Below are 16,247 nucleotides of genomic sequence, written 5' to 3'. Positions count from 1 at the left end.
GATTTGGAGGAGCTACAGAAAGGCAGATTTCCCTTTAAGATTTGAGCTTGCATCAGGGAATAGGGGAAAAGAGGGGAAGTTGTGAAGTAGAGAACAAGGAGACTGGAAATGTAGTGACCATGGGAAAGACCATGCAATGCCTTGTAAATGATTAACAGGCTCTTATATTGAATTCAGGGTTTTACTGTGAGCCAACGAAGTAATGGTTAATTAAGACCGACAATTTAAAGAAAGATTTAAATTTTTGTCCGCGTGTAGAGGGAATTTAGAGACCAGTACTGGACCCATGATAGTTGGCTCATGTTTAGCAGGTTGAGCAGAAAAGCACACTCGGGTGTCGTCAGCATAACAGTGATAGGACGACCCAGAAGAGGCATTTGGAGAGCTTCTTCTCCTATAATCTATATTAGAGAATGAACATTGGCACATTATTGCAGCGTATTAGAATCATTTATCAAAACCTTGTTTGCAGGTTAGTCGCAGCTCATCATGTGTGTTAGAGAGAGGGTGCAGAGCACCTGACAGGCTCTTCTCCATCTGAGTGTAGGTGTTAAGTGTACTGTTGATACTATATTGGAAGCCCCTCGTCAGCTTGGCCTTCAGCTTAAAACCATCTAACAGGTATCAGGATGAAGCAAATGTCACTAAAGGGGATTATCTTCTACTCATCAGGGTTTCCAGGAGCTCATTGTGACCTCTTCAGACTGCTTCTTCCCTGGCTGCTTTTTTGAAACCCAAATAGCCTTTGTCAAACAAAGATTTTAACATTTAAAAGGAGTTGAGCTAAAAGAAAGTCCTCTTTTTGTCAGGCTCATGTCAAACTGGCAGAAGGCGTGTTAGGAGTAACGGCAGTAACGACAATACACTCTTAGCTGTGTCCAAATTAGTCAGCATCTGCATCACATCAGCGATTAGGTTGAAAATGATAATTAGTTATATATAGAATATAATATCTAATATAATATAGAATAGAAGCATTTTCAAATAAATATTAAGAACAACATTTACAGCGTGTGCGTTGTTGCTTGTGTTAGCAAAATGTGTGTCTCATAGGAAATGTGATTTGGAAGTTGGCAGAAAATGAGTGATTGCAGCTCTGAAAAAGAGAAACAAAGACTTGAGGACGTGAAATGACGATGAGTAAAAGTCCTTGAAGAGAGTCACAGCGTAAGAATCTCCAAGTGGTGCAGGGCGAGAGACACATCGCCTCCCCAGTCTCTCTCTCTCTTTCTGCATGCTTTGTTCAGCATTACCATGGTAACGCCCAATCTTCCACAAGCTGACCACATGCACACACTTGCAAGCGCAACTGTGCTCGGTTCCACATGCATACTCAAGTATGCACAGAGCCCCGAACCTAACCTTAAACATGCATATTTGCTGTGGTGAAATAGTTGCATACATATTAATTAGCCCTCTAGACGCTTTTTGAAATTAATATATGTTTACTTTATTTCGTATTTATGTCAATTCATATTCATCCAGGAAAAGCCCACAAGTTTGTTTTTGCAACTGTTGTTAGGTAACGTTTGAAGGTATTTCTGTGTTCGCAGCCCGCACGACTTTTTGGAACACAGACGACCCACTGTGCCATGCGTGTGCCACTCACACACAAGCCGTGTCGCCATTTGGAAATATTGAAATAGTTATTAAACCGTAGAAAAACATGTCTAAAAGCAGCTGATGTCCAGATTGCAGCGTGACGAGCCATATGCATGAAATCAGAGCATTCCATTTGGATTCCATCTATCTCATTTCCCACCCACCCACCAGAATGACCTTTTCACCTGCCAGCTAGTCAGTTATTATCAGCAGCTACTTGAAGCTCTACCTCGCACAGAAGGAGGAAGCGGCATTACTGTTGCAAAGCTCTGTCAATAGTCGTGTCATGCTTAATGTCTGATGATTTAGACAAAAGGAGCTTACACAACATGAAGGATGAAAAGAATATTTTTTTAATCATCAAAACCTTACAGTATAACAAAGGTCCTAAGAGAACAGGAATCAGGAAGTGAGTGGTGCCGCTCTGTTGCATCAAATTTTGGCCTTAAAATAGACATTTCCTCTGCTTCCTCCCCCAGCCTCCAGATAAGGAAGGCGGGCTGCCGAAACAGGTGGGAAACAAGACAGAATGCGGCCTGCTGGGATTGGTCCTGGACCTGAAGCGGGATTACCAGCCAATAAGGAACCAGATCCCAGAGGAGAAGCTTTACAAAGTCTACACTTTCAACTCGGTTCGCAAGTCCATGAGCACTGTCATCAAACTGCCCGACGGCAGCTTCCGAATGTACAGCAAGGGCGCCTCGGAGATTGTTCTAAAAAAGTGAGCGTGGGATAGTGTTTAAAACGACGGTCAGCAGTTTATGAACCATGTTCCTGACGACCCCTCGACTCTGTTCCAGATGCAGCCATATCCTGAATGAAGGCGGCGAGCCCAGGGTTTTCCGTCCACGTGACAAGGACGAGATGGTGAAGAAGGTGATTGAGCCCATGGCCTGTGACGGGCTGAGGACCATTTGCGTGGCCTACCGGGATTTTTCGGGTGACCCTGAGCCCAACTGGGACGATGAGAACAACATCCTCAGTGACCTCACAGCGATTTGTGTTGTTGGGATCGAGGACCCTGTCAGATCCGAGGTAGGTGAAACAGGAAATCAGGGCCAACAGAAGTATCAATCACGTCTACCAAGGGAAAAAAAAACCATTGCACATGAGTGACATCTCCCTTTTTTAGTCCTTTAGAATGCAGCTTTGTCACCTGTAAAACTGAGCTCTTGTCTATTCTGCCTCAGGAATGTTTGACTTCATAAGCAGCTCCCAACAGGATTTTTATATTCTATATTTATATATTTATTCTCTCCCTCTCTCTCTCTGTTCGGCTTAAAGCCCAGAGGTCAGAAACAGTCATTTACCGTTCTCATGCGTGATGCTCCGACAGAGGCAGCCTGTAGCAGGGAGTTCATGCAGGGGTTTAGGACCCTTTCTACATTTTTCTCTGGTAAAAGTCAAAAAGTCATCTCTCTTTTCCAACATGAATAAGGATGATGTCATTCAACATTAGTGCCCTGAAAGGCTCTTTGCTTCTGTAACAGGCACAGGTCATTCTGCACTTGTAGCTACACCCAGCATCAGCTGTGACACAGACAGAAATGTTTTCTTGTTCTAGAAAACTAAAAAACAGCTGAAGTGAATGGAAACTGCTCTGCAGAGTCCTGTAGGGATGGTAAAGACCCTGCAGAGGAGCCATTAAAAGAAATTTAGCAGTGTAGCTCCCAACCTCCTTTTTACTGAATTATTGATTGAATTTGTTTGTAATTTTTTTATAAATTAATGATATTATTTATCTATAAATAATTCACCCTTTTCTTTCTTTCTTTCTTAGCTTCTATTAGCTACTTTATCGTGGCATAATAAATGTTTCATGGAAATGCAGGAGCATTTTATTCCTATTTATGACAATATAAATGATTAACTATTCCAGCGGTGCTAAATTTGGCTCGAATCCGAAGGATTATATCAATAGGAGCAAAGTCAGGTTGGGTCGTTGCACCGAGGAAAAGTGACCTTATTTGACGGAGCCTGTGCAGGTTCACGGGAGCAGGAAGATTACTGACTACTGCATAATTCAACTTCCTCCTTTCATCTTTTTTTCATCCCCCTCCCTACTCTCACTAACATGCTCTCTCATTCAACCTCTTCTCATCATGTTTTCGTGTTTCCTCCTTTCTCCTCTGGAGGGTTTGTCTTTCACCTTTCTCTGGTTTCTCTCTTTCTCTTACCTTTCCCCTGCCCCCCCTCCCTCTGTCCCTTTCCTCTATTTATGGGAGCTTAATTAAAATAACCCACTTAATGAAGAAGAGTAGCATTGTGTTGTTTTCTGTTATCCTTCCCCGTCTCTGAGCAAGACTCGCTAATATTGGGAGAGAAAAATCTTGACTGCATTGCAGAAAAAGGTCACACAGAGTGCAAAACAAGTTTGGTGGCTTTGATAGTCTTTCATTTCTTCCCACTGAATCTGCAGCTCTTTATTAACTGACAGCCCCACATAGTTTCCCTAGAGAGACAAGGAGAGGATTCAAAAAGTGCAGAGTCGAAGATGTACAAAGATAGATTCAGCAAGAATTAGGATGAGAAAAACAAGAGAAAATCAGAAGTGCAACAACATCGGTTGTTCTGACGCTGGACTCTTATTTTCCAGTTTTATCTGCTGGCCTCTTCCCTTTTCTTTTGTATTTTTAATAAGCCTAGACTCTCCTCTTCTGCTCTGAAGCTCCTCCCCTGGATAACCAGCAAGGGTGATCTAGAGGAACAGAGAGTAAAACATACATCAGATCATTAATAGGGCCTTTGAGAAAGCAGGATGCTAAAGTTCTAACAATGTACATAATGCCCAGACCTCATGTTTATGGAAAACATAATTTAACACATTTAATTTAGAAATTAGAATTAATAGAATTATAGTCAAAATGTATGTGTGCCTTTTAGCAAGAGCAGGCTCCATTTTGTTTGTTTGTTCATTTAACTTTAATCTCCACAGACCATCTCGCCTGCAATGTCGAAATTAAGTTTGTTTGACTTAAAACCTTCCTGATTTACACACAGTAACTTGAACCGACACCTTCAAAACCATCCTTTCCTCACATTCCGACTGATAGAGCTGATACTGCATTTCGGTGGTGTGCTTGCGAGGGAAAATGGGTTCCCATGCGTATGCCCAACATGGCCAAGTGCCGTTGAGTGTGAAGTAGAAAGCGTGCATATTTTTGACATGTGTGCATGTGTCAGAGAGTCTGAGCAAATGGAAGCGAGCACACATTTGTTTATGTGTGGGTTTGGAGAGCAGTGCTCCCCCACACGCTGACCTTTGTCAGGAAGATGGTGTGTTTCTGAATTAATACCCTGCTTTTGCTTGCTGGTTTTAACACAGATCAATCTCCATATGTAATATCTCCCACTTGTTTTACTTGGCTTCCTTCTGGAGGGGAAAGAGCTCTTTTATACACATTAAAACACAGAAGCATTTAACTAAAGTAAAGTTCTTCTGTCCAGTTCTTCTCTCGTTCCGCAGCAGGTCACTGGTTTCAGTGATGAAGCCTTTAGGTAACTTCCAGCAAGTTTACAAAGTAGAGCGCCAAGTTTTCACGTGACCTGACAGAATATTGCTGCAGAGAGTCCGGAGGTGTTTGCTCGCCGAGTTGTTGGTTCAGCTTTTAAATTTACAGATTTAAACGAACTGTTTACTTGTACTCTGGGCATATCTGCTTTGAACAAAATCGGGATGATGAAACACTCTTTAGGTTCCTGACGCCATCCAGAGGTGTCAGCGTGCTGGCATCACAGTGCGCATGGTGACAGGAGACAACATCAACACGGCCAGGGCCATCGCCATCAAGTGTGGCATCATCCACCCCGGAGAAGACTTCCTCTGCATCGACGGCAAAGAGTTCAACCGGAGGATCCGCAATGAGAAAGGAGAGGTAGAGACAGAGACAGAGACAGAGACATCCACCAGTGGAATGATGACTATGCAAATAAGCTTCATTTTTATTTATCTTCAGGTGGAGCAGGAGCGTATTGACAAGGTTTGGCCTAAACTTCGCGTCCTGGCAAGATCCTCCCCGACTGACAAACACACTCTTGTTAAAGGTGAACTTCTTGCACTGTTGCATTTTTTCCTAATCAGTCCTCCATTAATGTAACATTACTTCTCACTGTGAACTTATTCTGATATTGGTGTGTCTGCAGATGTTTTACTGCATTTTCAACGGTCTAGGCGACGGTTGCTGTGAACCACTGCTGTGTTTTATGACGTGTGTATGTCTCTTTCTCAGGTATCATTGACAGCACCATGGTGGACCAGAGGCAGGTGGTAGCTGTGACAGGAGACGGCACCAACGATGGACCTGCATTAAAGAAAGCTGACGTTGGATTCGCAATGGTGAGCGAACCGTCGGTTTTTTCCACCCCCCTGGTTGTATTTTTAGATCAGCCTCAACATCTGCAGGTATCGTCGTCGCCTCTGCAGTATGTTGGCTTTCCTGTAACGTTCACCCTCAGGCAGCGTGGACATGGAGTTCCCCCTAGTGGATTTCTGAGCTCACGCAATTTACCTGCAGTACTTGGTTATACGAGTCAGAATTTTGTTTTCAAAGTTGTTCTCTTTTAATCTAGTTATTTATTATTCAGATTGTTATGATAGGCACAATATCCATCATACACACAGACATCGTGTCATGTAACTAAACAAAGCCACATGGCGGGCGTTTCAGCTTGTCCTAACTGAACTTATAGTTAACATTCAGAGCGTTGGCTAATGCTCATGAAATAGTTATAGTGGCAATGTTGTGCAAGTTAAGCTAATTTAATATGCAACATTAAGTCATATTCCTTGAACAGTTGTCCACCCTCTGGTGTCTGTTGTCTCTTCCAAGATAATGTGTGTCCTTGCTGTGTCACAGCCAAATACCCACAATTAAAAGTTTAAGCCCCTCTATTAGTGTTCGTTTTTGACTTTACAAATTGTCAGCATGTGGGTGTCAAGACAGCAAGATGTGTATGTGTTAACAAGCTGTATGTGTTGAAATTCTACCATTAAGCAAACCCATAGTTCCAAATCTCTAAATTTGGTTGCAAATGATGGATTTGTTCCTTTACACAACCTGTAAACTTTAAGCTGACCTCTTGTATTCACTCGAGACGCTATTAGGAAGAGGTGAAAACAGCTAGACCATCACAATTTTGGCCTCAAAATGCCTCTTTCATCATCTTTAATATTGTCCTTCATTACCTTTGAGGAATAAGGGTGTCAAGCAAAGCAAAAACCGATGCATGTGTCATCGTCCCTGACTTCCTATTTCCACTTTCTTTCACTCCTCCAGGGTATCGCCGGCACCGATGTGGCCAAGGAGGCGTCGGATATCATTCTGACCGATGATAACTTCAGCAGTATCGTCAAGGCAGTGATGTGGGGCCGGAATGTCTATGACAGCATCTCCAAGTTTCTTCAGTTCCAGCTTACTGTCAACGTCGTGGCTGTTATTGTGGCCTTTACTGGTGCCTGCATCACACAGGTCAGACTTAAATCACATGTTTTATCCACAGATGTAACGCCATCGAAGTTTGGAGAGAGAGAAAAACTCTGCATTGTGTCTGTTACTAAACCATGTGCTGCGTATTGAGCCGTATGAAATATAATATGTGCACGCACACTTTACACTATTTTATAATTAATTTCTGATTTTCTGATGGTAGATAACAGGTGTCTTTTTCACCCTTCTCCAGGACTCCCCTCTGAAGGCAGTGCAGATGTTGTGGGTGAATCTTATCATGGACACCTTTGCTTCTCTGGCCCTGGCAACAGAACCTCCCACAGAGTCTCTGCTGAAGAGGAAACCATATGGTCGCAACAAGCCGCTCATCTCCAGCACCATGACCAAGAACATCCTAGGACATGGAGTCTATCAGCTCATCATCATCTTCACACTGCTCTTTGTTGGTATGGTCATAAAGGCTACTCCTTAACACTTCCGTAAGTGTTATGTAGAAAATGATCCCCCCCCCCCTCCTTTTGTGTAGGTGAGCAGATCTTTGACATTGACAGTGGACGTAACGCTCCCCTCCACTCGCCTCCATCTGAACACTACACCATCATATTCAACACCTTTGTCATGATGCAGCTCTTCAATGAAATAAATGCCAGAAAAATCCACGGGGAGAGGAACGTCTTTGATGGCATCTTTAGGAACCCCATCTTCTGTTCTATTGTTTTCGGTACCTTTGCGATGCAGGTAAAAGCAGGTTTTTAAAAAATAGAATTCATTCTTAATAAAGACGGAGGGATGGAGTTTATTGGTTTGTGTGTTCTCCTGTGCAGATTGTGATCGTGCAGTTTGGAGGGAAGCCATTCAGCTGCCAGCCTCTGGACCTGGAGAAGTGGATGTGGTGTGTTTTTCTTGGGCTGGGGGAGCTGGTCTGGGGCCAGGTAACCTCTGGATTCATCTGTGTCTGTCTTCTCTTTATAATTTCCTGTCGTGAGGTTTTGCTGCTCTTCCATTTATGTCATGTGCTTTACGAGCATGTCTGTTTATGACTGGTGACCCCTTTGACCCCATGCTCTGTCTCCTTTATGGGATAGGTGATAGCCACCATACCCAATAGCAAATTACGCTTCCTGCGAAGGGCAGGCCAGTTAACTCAGAAAGATGAGTTACCAGAGGAGGATGTGAATGAAGAGAACGAGGAGATCGACCATGCAGAGAGGGAACTGAGGAGAGGACAGATCCTCTGGTTCAGAGGACTCAACCGCATTCAGACTCAGGTAGGAATGGACGGACGACGCTTCTTCTCCTCTTTTCCGTGTCTTGTCTTATTTATCATGTTGGATGGATCATGCTATTTTTTTTTAATCTCCTCGTGCTTCACTTTTACATCAGTAAGATTAGACCTGTTTTCTGTTGTCTGGTCTGCTAATCATGTATCTAAGTTATTTTGTGTGAAGGAGATTTATTTAGGTACACGGAGCGTCTCCTGGACTGATGTGATCGGCTGTTTGGACCACTGTGACCTGCCCTGCACGCCGTTGTCACTGTGACACTGTGGTTTATGTCATCTCTCTGATGGGACTGGTACAGAGTGAACCTGTCCCAAATGACCCCACAAATTTGTTTGGAAGACCCTAAGCATAGAAGCAGAGCTCAAAATGTATTCCAGAATCTTTCACAGGTCACACAGGTGTTGGGCTCAACATCAAAAAAGGATAAATGGTAGTTTTCTGGATTTCTGGATGACATTGGCACAAGTCTTTATGGAAACTCAAATAGCTGCAAACATTTCAAATCAATGATTAGAACAATAGAACTGCATCAAAACTTACATGATGAGGTAAAAGACCCGTTTTCTTACCAGATACTCATCCCTCTCATTGTGTCATGGTTGAGACGCTGTACTTTCACCACCAGTTTCACCCATTCAGCCAGCCTATGTTGCCATTTGTTCTCTGTGTCTCTGAGCAGCCATTTGTCTTCTGTTCCACTCTCCTCCCACAGATTGAAGTAGTCAACACCTTCAAGAGCGGCACCTCCTTTCAGGGGGCCGGGGCTCTGAGACGCCAGTCATCCACCACCAGCCAGACGCAGGATGTAACCAATGTTTCTAGTCCTAGTCACGTGTCCTTGTCCAATGCCCTTTCCTCTCCTACAAGCACTACTGCTGCTACTGCTCCTTCCACTACTGGCCGTGAGTCAGATCTCTGTCAGTCTGCTTCTCTGCCTTTTTTTGCTTCAGGGATGCCATCGTGTCGTGAACCAAAACCCGCAGGCTTATAACCACCTCCATTTTGTGGTTGGCATCTCTGAAGTCCCCCCCCCCCTCCCACTTTTCTGCTGCCCTGCTTTGATCATTTCCTGTCTCTCTTCTCTCCTATTTTGCTGTTCATGCTGGACTCATTTTTAGTCTCCTCTCATGCTTTAGGTGTACTGTCTTCTCATTGTTGAATGTGTGTGTGTGTGTTTCCTCAGAGTGCTAGGAGCGCAGGACTAAGGGTGATACCCACGGCGTGACATTTCAGGTTGTGAGTTTGTCTCCCTCTGCTCATCCCATCCACCAGTTGTCCCATTTTTACACCATTACAGACAACGTGAACTAATTCCAATTCAACTCACCACAGTGACTGTGTAAACATTCAAGTATAGGTTGCGGCCCGGTCTGATTAGAACAAATCAGGAGAGCATGAGCTGAGACAAAACGAAGCTGCTATTCCATGTGTTCTCCAGCTGAATCATCACGTAGATACAAGAGCGCATGAAGGATGCTGCTGTTCTTCCGCTGCTGAATCAGGATGTTCTCTCAAATGGTGCAACTAAACGCTACCTCCACGTGGGAGCTGTCAGTATCAGGGACTGTGCTTTGTCTTTCTTTCACGTTATCTCGTCCTCTAATCTCTATCAGATGTAGGATTTAGGTTTTGGGCTCGTTCGGGATATAAAAAAAAAACAACCAAATGGCACCGCACCAATAATTCATCCCGTCTTGTCGCTCCATACTATCCTCGTAGTTGAGTGTCATGTTGCCATAGTAACGGACATAGATCCTCCGCAGCGCCAGCCACAAATTCTCAACCCCCCCCCACCCATTTTTGACACCTCATCAGTGTTACTTGTCAGACATCCTGTCATATGCACTCATCCAGACAGGCTGCTCTCATTACTTTTCTTTGTCTGTCTTGTCTCTTTATAGCATCCTCCAACAAAGTTACGACAGCACTGCAGTGCTTACAATATTTGGGGAATTTGGAGAGCTAACTGATTATAATCAGCTTGTTCTGGAAAAATGAGAGCACACGCGCTTGTAGGAGCGTGTCCTGTCAAAGGGTGCAGGAACACCATCGTTCATGTTGCTTCAGTTTGGATTTAGGATTCCTTTCATAAATGAGCTCAGAAAAACAGACAGTAGACATTTACATAGGTCTTTGCAGATGTTCAACAGGAATCGAATGCCTTTAACAATATTCCCACATTTCAGCAGATTTGATTTGACAGTTTGATCATAGAATACTTTGGGGTTTTCTTTAAAAAAAATGAAAATCCTACAGATTCCCTGACTAAAGGTCAACCTGTACTTGAGTGTTTACTTAGTCATGCATGGAGTTGAGTGTCAGACAGTAAATTTATTGCCTCTTCCCCCTCCACGTGTTTCGTGCCAGGTGTCCTCGAGTCTTGTTGCATGTGGTTCTGTCTTTTTTATGTCTCACTCCCGTCTGGAGCTGCAGCGTTTGCTCTTTGTCCCTTATTTCGGGTGTTGTTCTGATGTCATTTCCATCAAACTCATTAAGAGTTTGATGTCTTCCATCACCCACTCTGCGAGGTGGAGCCACTCTGCAGCCATCCTGTGCTGTGCGTGTGTGTCATTCCGAGTCTGTGTGGATCTGTTCCCAGACCGAGTTCTGGTAACCTACAGAAGTTCTTAAATCACCTGATTGGATCTCTCAGATCTAACCTCCTTTTTACTGACCTCGTCCACCAGATTTCCTCAAACTTGCATGTGAAGTTTGGTTTTTTTTGGTTTGGTTGTTTTCTGTGAGCATTCCATTTATTAACATGGCTTGTTTCTAGGTATACAGCACATTGGACGAAAGCGTATACTTACAACGAGCGTTTATGTTGCTTTGGTTATTTTTCCCTGAAATGTACAGTTTTCTTTTCTTTTTTTTATGATTGTGTTCTTCACGGCTTTTCTGCACGCCAAACCTGAGCGAGTTGTAGACATCTTATTTGAAAATGTAACACAGACTGCAGTTGCCTTTTCTCTTGTTGCTCCCTTACCACCTCCTCCTCCTCCTCCTCTTCCTCCTCCTCCTCACTACAACTGCAAGGTTCTCTCCCTCCCCGCCAACCCTTCGGTTCTGTCCCGGGACGTCGTCTCTCACCGCGCTCTCTCTGCTTTTCCCCACGGCAGATCCGCGTCGTGAATGCGTTCCGTAGCTCCCTCTACGAAGGCCTGGAAAAACCAGACTCTAGATCATCCATCCACAACTTCATGACGCACCCTGAGTTTAGGATAGACGACTCCACCCCCAGCATCCCGCTCATCGATGACACGGACGACGATTCCGCCCGGAGGAGGGGAAAATACTCCAGCCAGCCCTCCTCCCCCAACAAGAATAACAACGCCATTGACAGTGGCATCAACCTCACCATCGATACCAGTAAATCAGCTGCCTCCTCCAGTCCAGCAAGCCCTCTTCACAGCTTGGAGACCAGCCTCTAACCCAGACGCCAACCTGGCCTCTGTAATTTCCTCACAGTCTGCGACGGGAGGGGGCACCTAACCCCTTCCAGACCTCTCACCTTTTCGCCCTTCTCAGTCCGGCTCAGTTCTCCTCACCCTGCATTCAGCAGCTGTACAGGTCCATTCCTTTGGCAGCATCTCCACATTTTTAGCTCGTAAGGCTTCTCTCACCGAGGAGACAACGCGGTGGTGATGAGGTGAAAAGAAGAACAAACGTAACATGCAATCAAAGGTAGCGCAGCCAAGCCACTAAACCCTCCACAGCCATGCCGCTCTCATGGCTGTATGCGGTTGCGGTGGCGGTGCGACGTGCCGCTGACTACACTTTCACGGAGGGGGCTCGAGTGGCACCGGGAGGTAAACGAAACAACCGCTGAGGAGTGAAAATCTCAAAAACAAACTCCCCTCAACGCTCCCCCTCCTCAGTAACAACACTGTCGATACAGATAATAGCTTAAATTGAAAACCTTCTTCTTCTGGTTCTCATTCTGATTATTATTATTGTTCTTACTATCGTTGCTCCTGCATGAATGTACATTACCCGAGTTTTATTTAAAGGGGTTTTAGTTTTATCGGAGGTCTTTTGTTGGGCCGGGCCGGGTCTCACGGCGGACTTGAAAGACAGCTTCTCTGAGTTCCTGCCTGCAAATTTTCCTCTTCTGTGTGGCATGAACATGTAACATGCAACTGTATAAAAAAAGACTTCATCCTTAAAGAGACGCGTGGGAGGGCTCAACTTGCACAGTAGTTTTGCACCCGTCAGAAAAGAGGACCACAAAATAATACTGAAGACGATAGCAATTACAGGATCTATTCTATAAATATAAATACATATAAATATATTTAGAGAGAGTTTATCTTTGTTTGTCGGCATGTTGCCTTGTTCCTGCTTCAATGGCTGAAAATACTTTGACTTATTTATGTCTTAAAGAGAATGTAATTTGTTTACAACCTCGTAGAGATAAACTTCCTGGTTTGTAGAAAGGCGAAGAAGCCGGAGCTCACTGAAAGCAGAGCTGCGTTGGTGTGTCATTACTCAAAAAACAAACATACAAAAAAAAGGAAAAAACGTGCTGGAATTTGCCTGCTGTCTTTTAAAATATTGTAGATATTTTTAGAGGATTGATGGAAAAAAAAGAAACCAAAATATTACGGGATATTTAATAAATGTGGAATCTTAGTATTACACTACATGATTGTTGGGATCAAGTTGGAGCGGCTTGCCTTTTCTAAACAGAGGCCTCCTGTTTTTGTGACAGAGGGGGAATTTTTGTTTTTTCACTCCTTTTTTCTCCTTTTTTTAAAAAAACCCAACCATGTGCATATTGGAGCCAGAGCCTCAAGGAAAAATCAGGACCTACAAGAAAAATTCACATGTGACCAAAAAAAAGCAGAAATCCATGTTTTTGATTGAGATTTTACACTTGATTTGACTTGATTTGACTTTGGTTGACAGAATCAGCTTTTCCCTCTTACAGAGGGAAATGCACGATGCTCCATGAAGCTCTCAATATTTTCTAACATCGAAGCAAAGCAAAAAAAAACGGACAAAAAAAAGACAAGTTACCACGAAAACGGAATGTTGCTTTGACTCTTTTTCTATATATATATAAAAAAGATGATCCTTTCTGCACTATCTGGTTATGAATGAAAACTTCTGTGGTGTAATTCTAGATGTGCTTTCGTGTCTTTTAACCGAGCTTGTCTTCCTGCTGTCACAGAATATACGGTACTTAAGCATCTCAACTGTATCCACTAGTTAGGACTATTTATTGTGCTTTAACTAATCAGACGTCACCACAGAGAACCTGCAGGACAAACACGTCCCCTGTCTAACTGAAGTCATTGGCCAGCCTGATAGGATCATTATGCAACTTTAAGAAGAAAAAAAAGTTTTTCTACTTAACACGACTGCAGCTTTTAGATTCATAACATGAGCGTCTTTTCTTTTTGAATCCTCCTCTGTCATCTCCCAGTCAGCCGGTCCATCTGGAGAGGGTGAACAAGCTTTACCAGTCAGCTCAGGCCTGTTGAAAATCCCAACTCGGAGCATTTTGAATAACAATCTGTCTTATTTAAGTTTAAATCAGTCTGGATTCACATATTCTGCTTAGAGTTTATGTTGTTGTCATCAGCAGTTGCTTTGTCTGGAAAAATATTGACAACAGGAAATAAAAAAAACAAGAACAAACTCAGTTCGTTATCAAAGAAGTTTTACATCCAGGGGAACGTTGGGCTCCAATAGGATGCACAGGAGGACACGTTTTAAAATGGTATCTGTAAATACAAATCCAGAAACTGACTGGTGTGAAAACAGAAACCCCCTTCTGACTACATCTCCCATCATGCACCGCCACGTGTCCATGCAGCCAACGCAGCCGCTCCTGTCAGAAACATTGCGATTCCATCCCAATGACAACACACCATCTGACATTCAAAAATTCTGTTGCTGAGTGACACTGACGATGACGACGACGACGACGACGACGACGATGATGATGATGATGATAATGATGATGATGATGATGATGATATCAATGACACTTCTCGCAATATACTCTCACCTGCCTCGATGTACTGTATTTAGCAGCATGCAGTTTGTGGAACTAAGAAAAAGAAATGCCAACAGATAACTTTTTGGCATACTTAGCCATGTTTGGGTAAGTGATTTAAGTGTTCATCTTGTTTTTATGATTTTTTTTTATCTATACAATAATTGTAAATAAAGAACTCAATGTCTTTGTTCATTTAATACTATGCAAAAAGTCATGCTTTTCTGATTGTTACCCACCCTTAATCCTAGAGTGTGTTGCTGGAATGTTTGTGCTCAAAAGTCAGTGGAAAAAAAACCCAACAAAAAACATGTGATGTAAATTATTTTCTAGCTTGAGGACAAAGTTAAATGATGATGAAATTTATTATTATTATGAGCATTATTATATTTATGATACCACGACAAGGTTGATTATTATGGTGGCGACGATGATGATGATGATGATGATGATGATGATGATGATGAACTGTGACTCTTGCTGCTTGACTGTCCCATTGACCATCCTCCTGACAGGAGCGCAAGTGAAAAATTTAATAAATCAACACCAAAAAAAAAGGAAAAATCACTAAATAAACCTCTCAGAGCAGCATGACCCAGCTGTGTGTGTTCTGGCCCAGTGTCACATGTCCTGTTCTGGTGTCCTTCCTAGTCTTCATGCTGAATATTTGTGGTTTTATTTCCAAACGTTCACCTTTGAAACTGCTTCAGGTGGTGTTACTATGATCTTATGTCATTTAACATTGCATTACTTCACATATTGCATAATTGTAATCTATTACTTTCACTACACCTGTCACTAGATAAAGTGAGAAACTTAAAAAAGTTAACACTGAAAAATGATTTTGACAGAGATAAAATTCAATCAAAAATGCTACCAAATATCGTACAATGACTAATATTAAAAAAATAACTTTGTGATAGTAAATGAGCAAGTAGTTGAGTACTCCAAAGAGAGTAGAAGTCTTTCCTCACTGTGTTGTTGAGGTGGAATACTTCCAACTCCGTTATCAGACCCAACACGTGAACGAGCATTAGCACGTGACTTACGTAACTCTTCTGTTTACATTTCTGACCTTACTTTGACCTTGCTGAGGGGCACTTCGGCAGTGGAGGAGCCAAAGCTTCATTCGAAACTGTTTCTTGAACATTGCTAAGAATCTGTAAAGGAGCCACAGCCAGCACGCTGTAAGAAGTGTGTGTCATATTTCACATGTTTTGATCACGTGTGCTCGTCAGGCTGTGTCAGAACACTTCACCGAGGATTTTCCCGAGCTGCAGACACAGTTAAGAAGATTTCGACATGGCAGATTTTCTTCTTGTGATGTGGAACCACAGATGCCCTCAGCACGTTTGAAGTGATTCTGGGCGGGAGTCTTGATGGCATGGACAGTGGCGGGTGAAGAAGATCAAAGCAAAGGCTTCAACGTGCAGCCCAAAATATCTCTGACTGTCAACATCTTGGCCAATGGATGCAAGAAATCAGAGGGACGTGGAGATCTGCCGGGTCTGGCTCACTGGGGGATAAGAAAGGTCATGGAAGACTTCTGACCTGACAGCACATGTCCTCCAGAGGGCAGCATTTCGCTTAATTTCCTTCCATCCGCCTACACACAGGTTCTTCGAGAATGCTTGAGCCGTTTTGTTTGGAGAGTTTTGGAAATATCTTTTTGAAAATTTAGATTCCTAAAGGATGATGTTTTTGTAAAACTGTTGAAGCATTAGGATCAGAATTTTGGAGCCTTTCTTGGTGCGCATGATCCTCACACGTGCAGAAAAACTAGTCTCAAACCCTCTCAATGCACCTGTCATGTAGCAGGGCAGGACAGACTGGAGAACCTGAGGCGACCTGCTCATCACTTTATTACACTTGTAGTCTGAAACCAAAATTATCCAAATGCCTTAACCTGAA

General features: G+C 43.2%; 1 protein-coding gene across 13 annotated transcripts in view; it reads left to right on the top strand.

Annotated features, from left to right (window-relative positions):
* atp2b2 (ATPase plasma membrane Ca2+ transporting 2) overlaps window positions 1-14,957 on the top strand; it is a 73,401-nt gene extending 58,444 nt beyond the window's left edge. For 10 of the 13 annotated variants that reach the window (XM_029826364.1, XM_029826367.1, XM_029826365.1 and 7 more), the window contains 11 exons: window positions 2,082-2,323; window positions 2,403-2,637; window positions 5,298-5,477; window positions 5,559-5,646; window positions 5,832-5,938; window positions 6,879-7,070; window positions 7,282-7,495; window positions 7,576-7,787; window positions 7,874-7,981; window positions 8,135-8,317; window positions 11,452-14,957. In XM_029826364.1, the coding sequence (XP_029682224.1) occupies window positions 2,082-2,323; window positions 2,403-2,637; window positions 5,298-5,477; window positions 5,559-5,646; window positions 5,832-5,938; window positions 6,879-7,070; window positions 7,282-7,495; window positions 7,576-7,787; window positions 7,874-7,981; window positions 8,135-8,317; window positions 11,452-11,763 (2,073 nt within the window). In that variant the 3' untranslated portion in view covers window positions 11,764-14,957. Of the gene's footprint in view, window positions 1-2,081; window positions 2,324-2,402; window positions 2,638-5,297; window positions 5,478-5,558; window positions 5,647-5,831; window positions 5,939-6,878; window positions 7,071-7,281; window positions 7,496-7,575; window positions 7,788-7,873; window positions 7,982-8,134; window positions 8,318-9,044; window positions 9,235-9,515; window positions 9,566-11,451 lie in introns of all 13 variants that reach the window. The other 3 variants (XM_029826376.1, XM_029826373.1, XM_029826372.1) reach the window with 3 other exon arrangements.
* The last annotated feature ends 1,290 nt before the right edge of the window (window positions 14,958-16,247 follow it).

Source organism: Takifugu rubripes, chromosome 19 (genome assembly GCF_901000725.2).
Source record: "Takifugu rubripes chromosome 19, fTakRub1.2, whole genome shotgun sequence".
NCBI classification, from domain to species: domain Eukaryota; kingdom Metazoa; phylum Chordata; class Actinopteri; order Tetraodontiformes; family Tetraodontidae; genus Takifugu; species Takifugu rubripes.
Note: the sequence above shows the minus strand (reverse complement) of the source record. Positions and strands in the feature narration are given on the sequence as shown.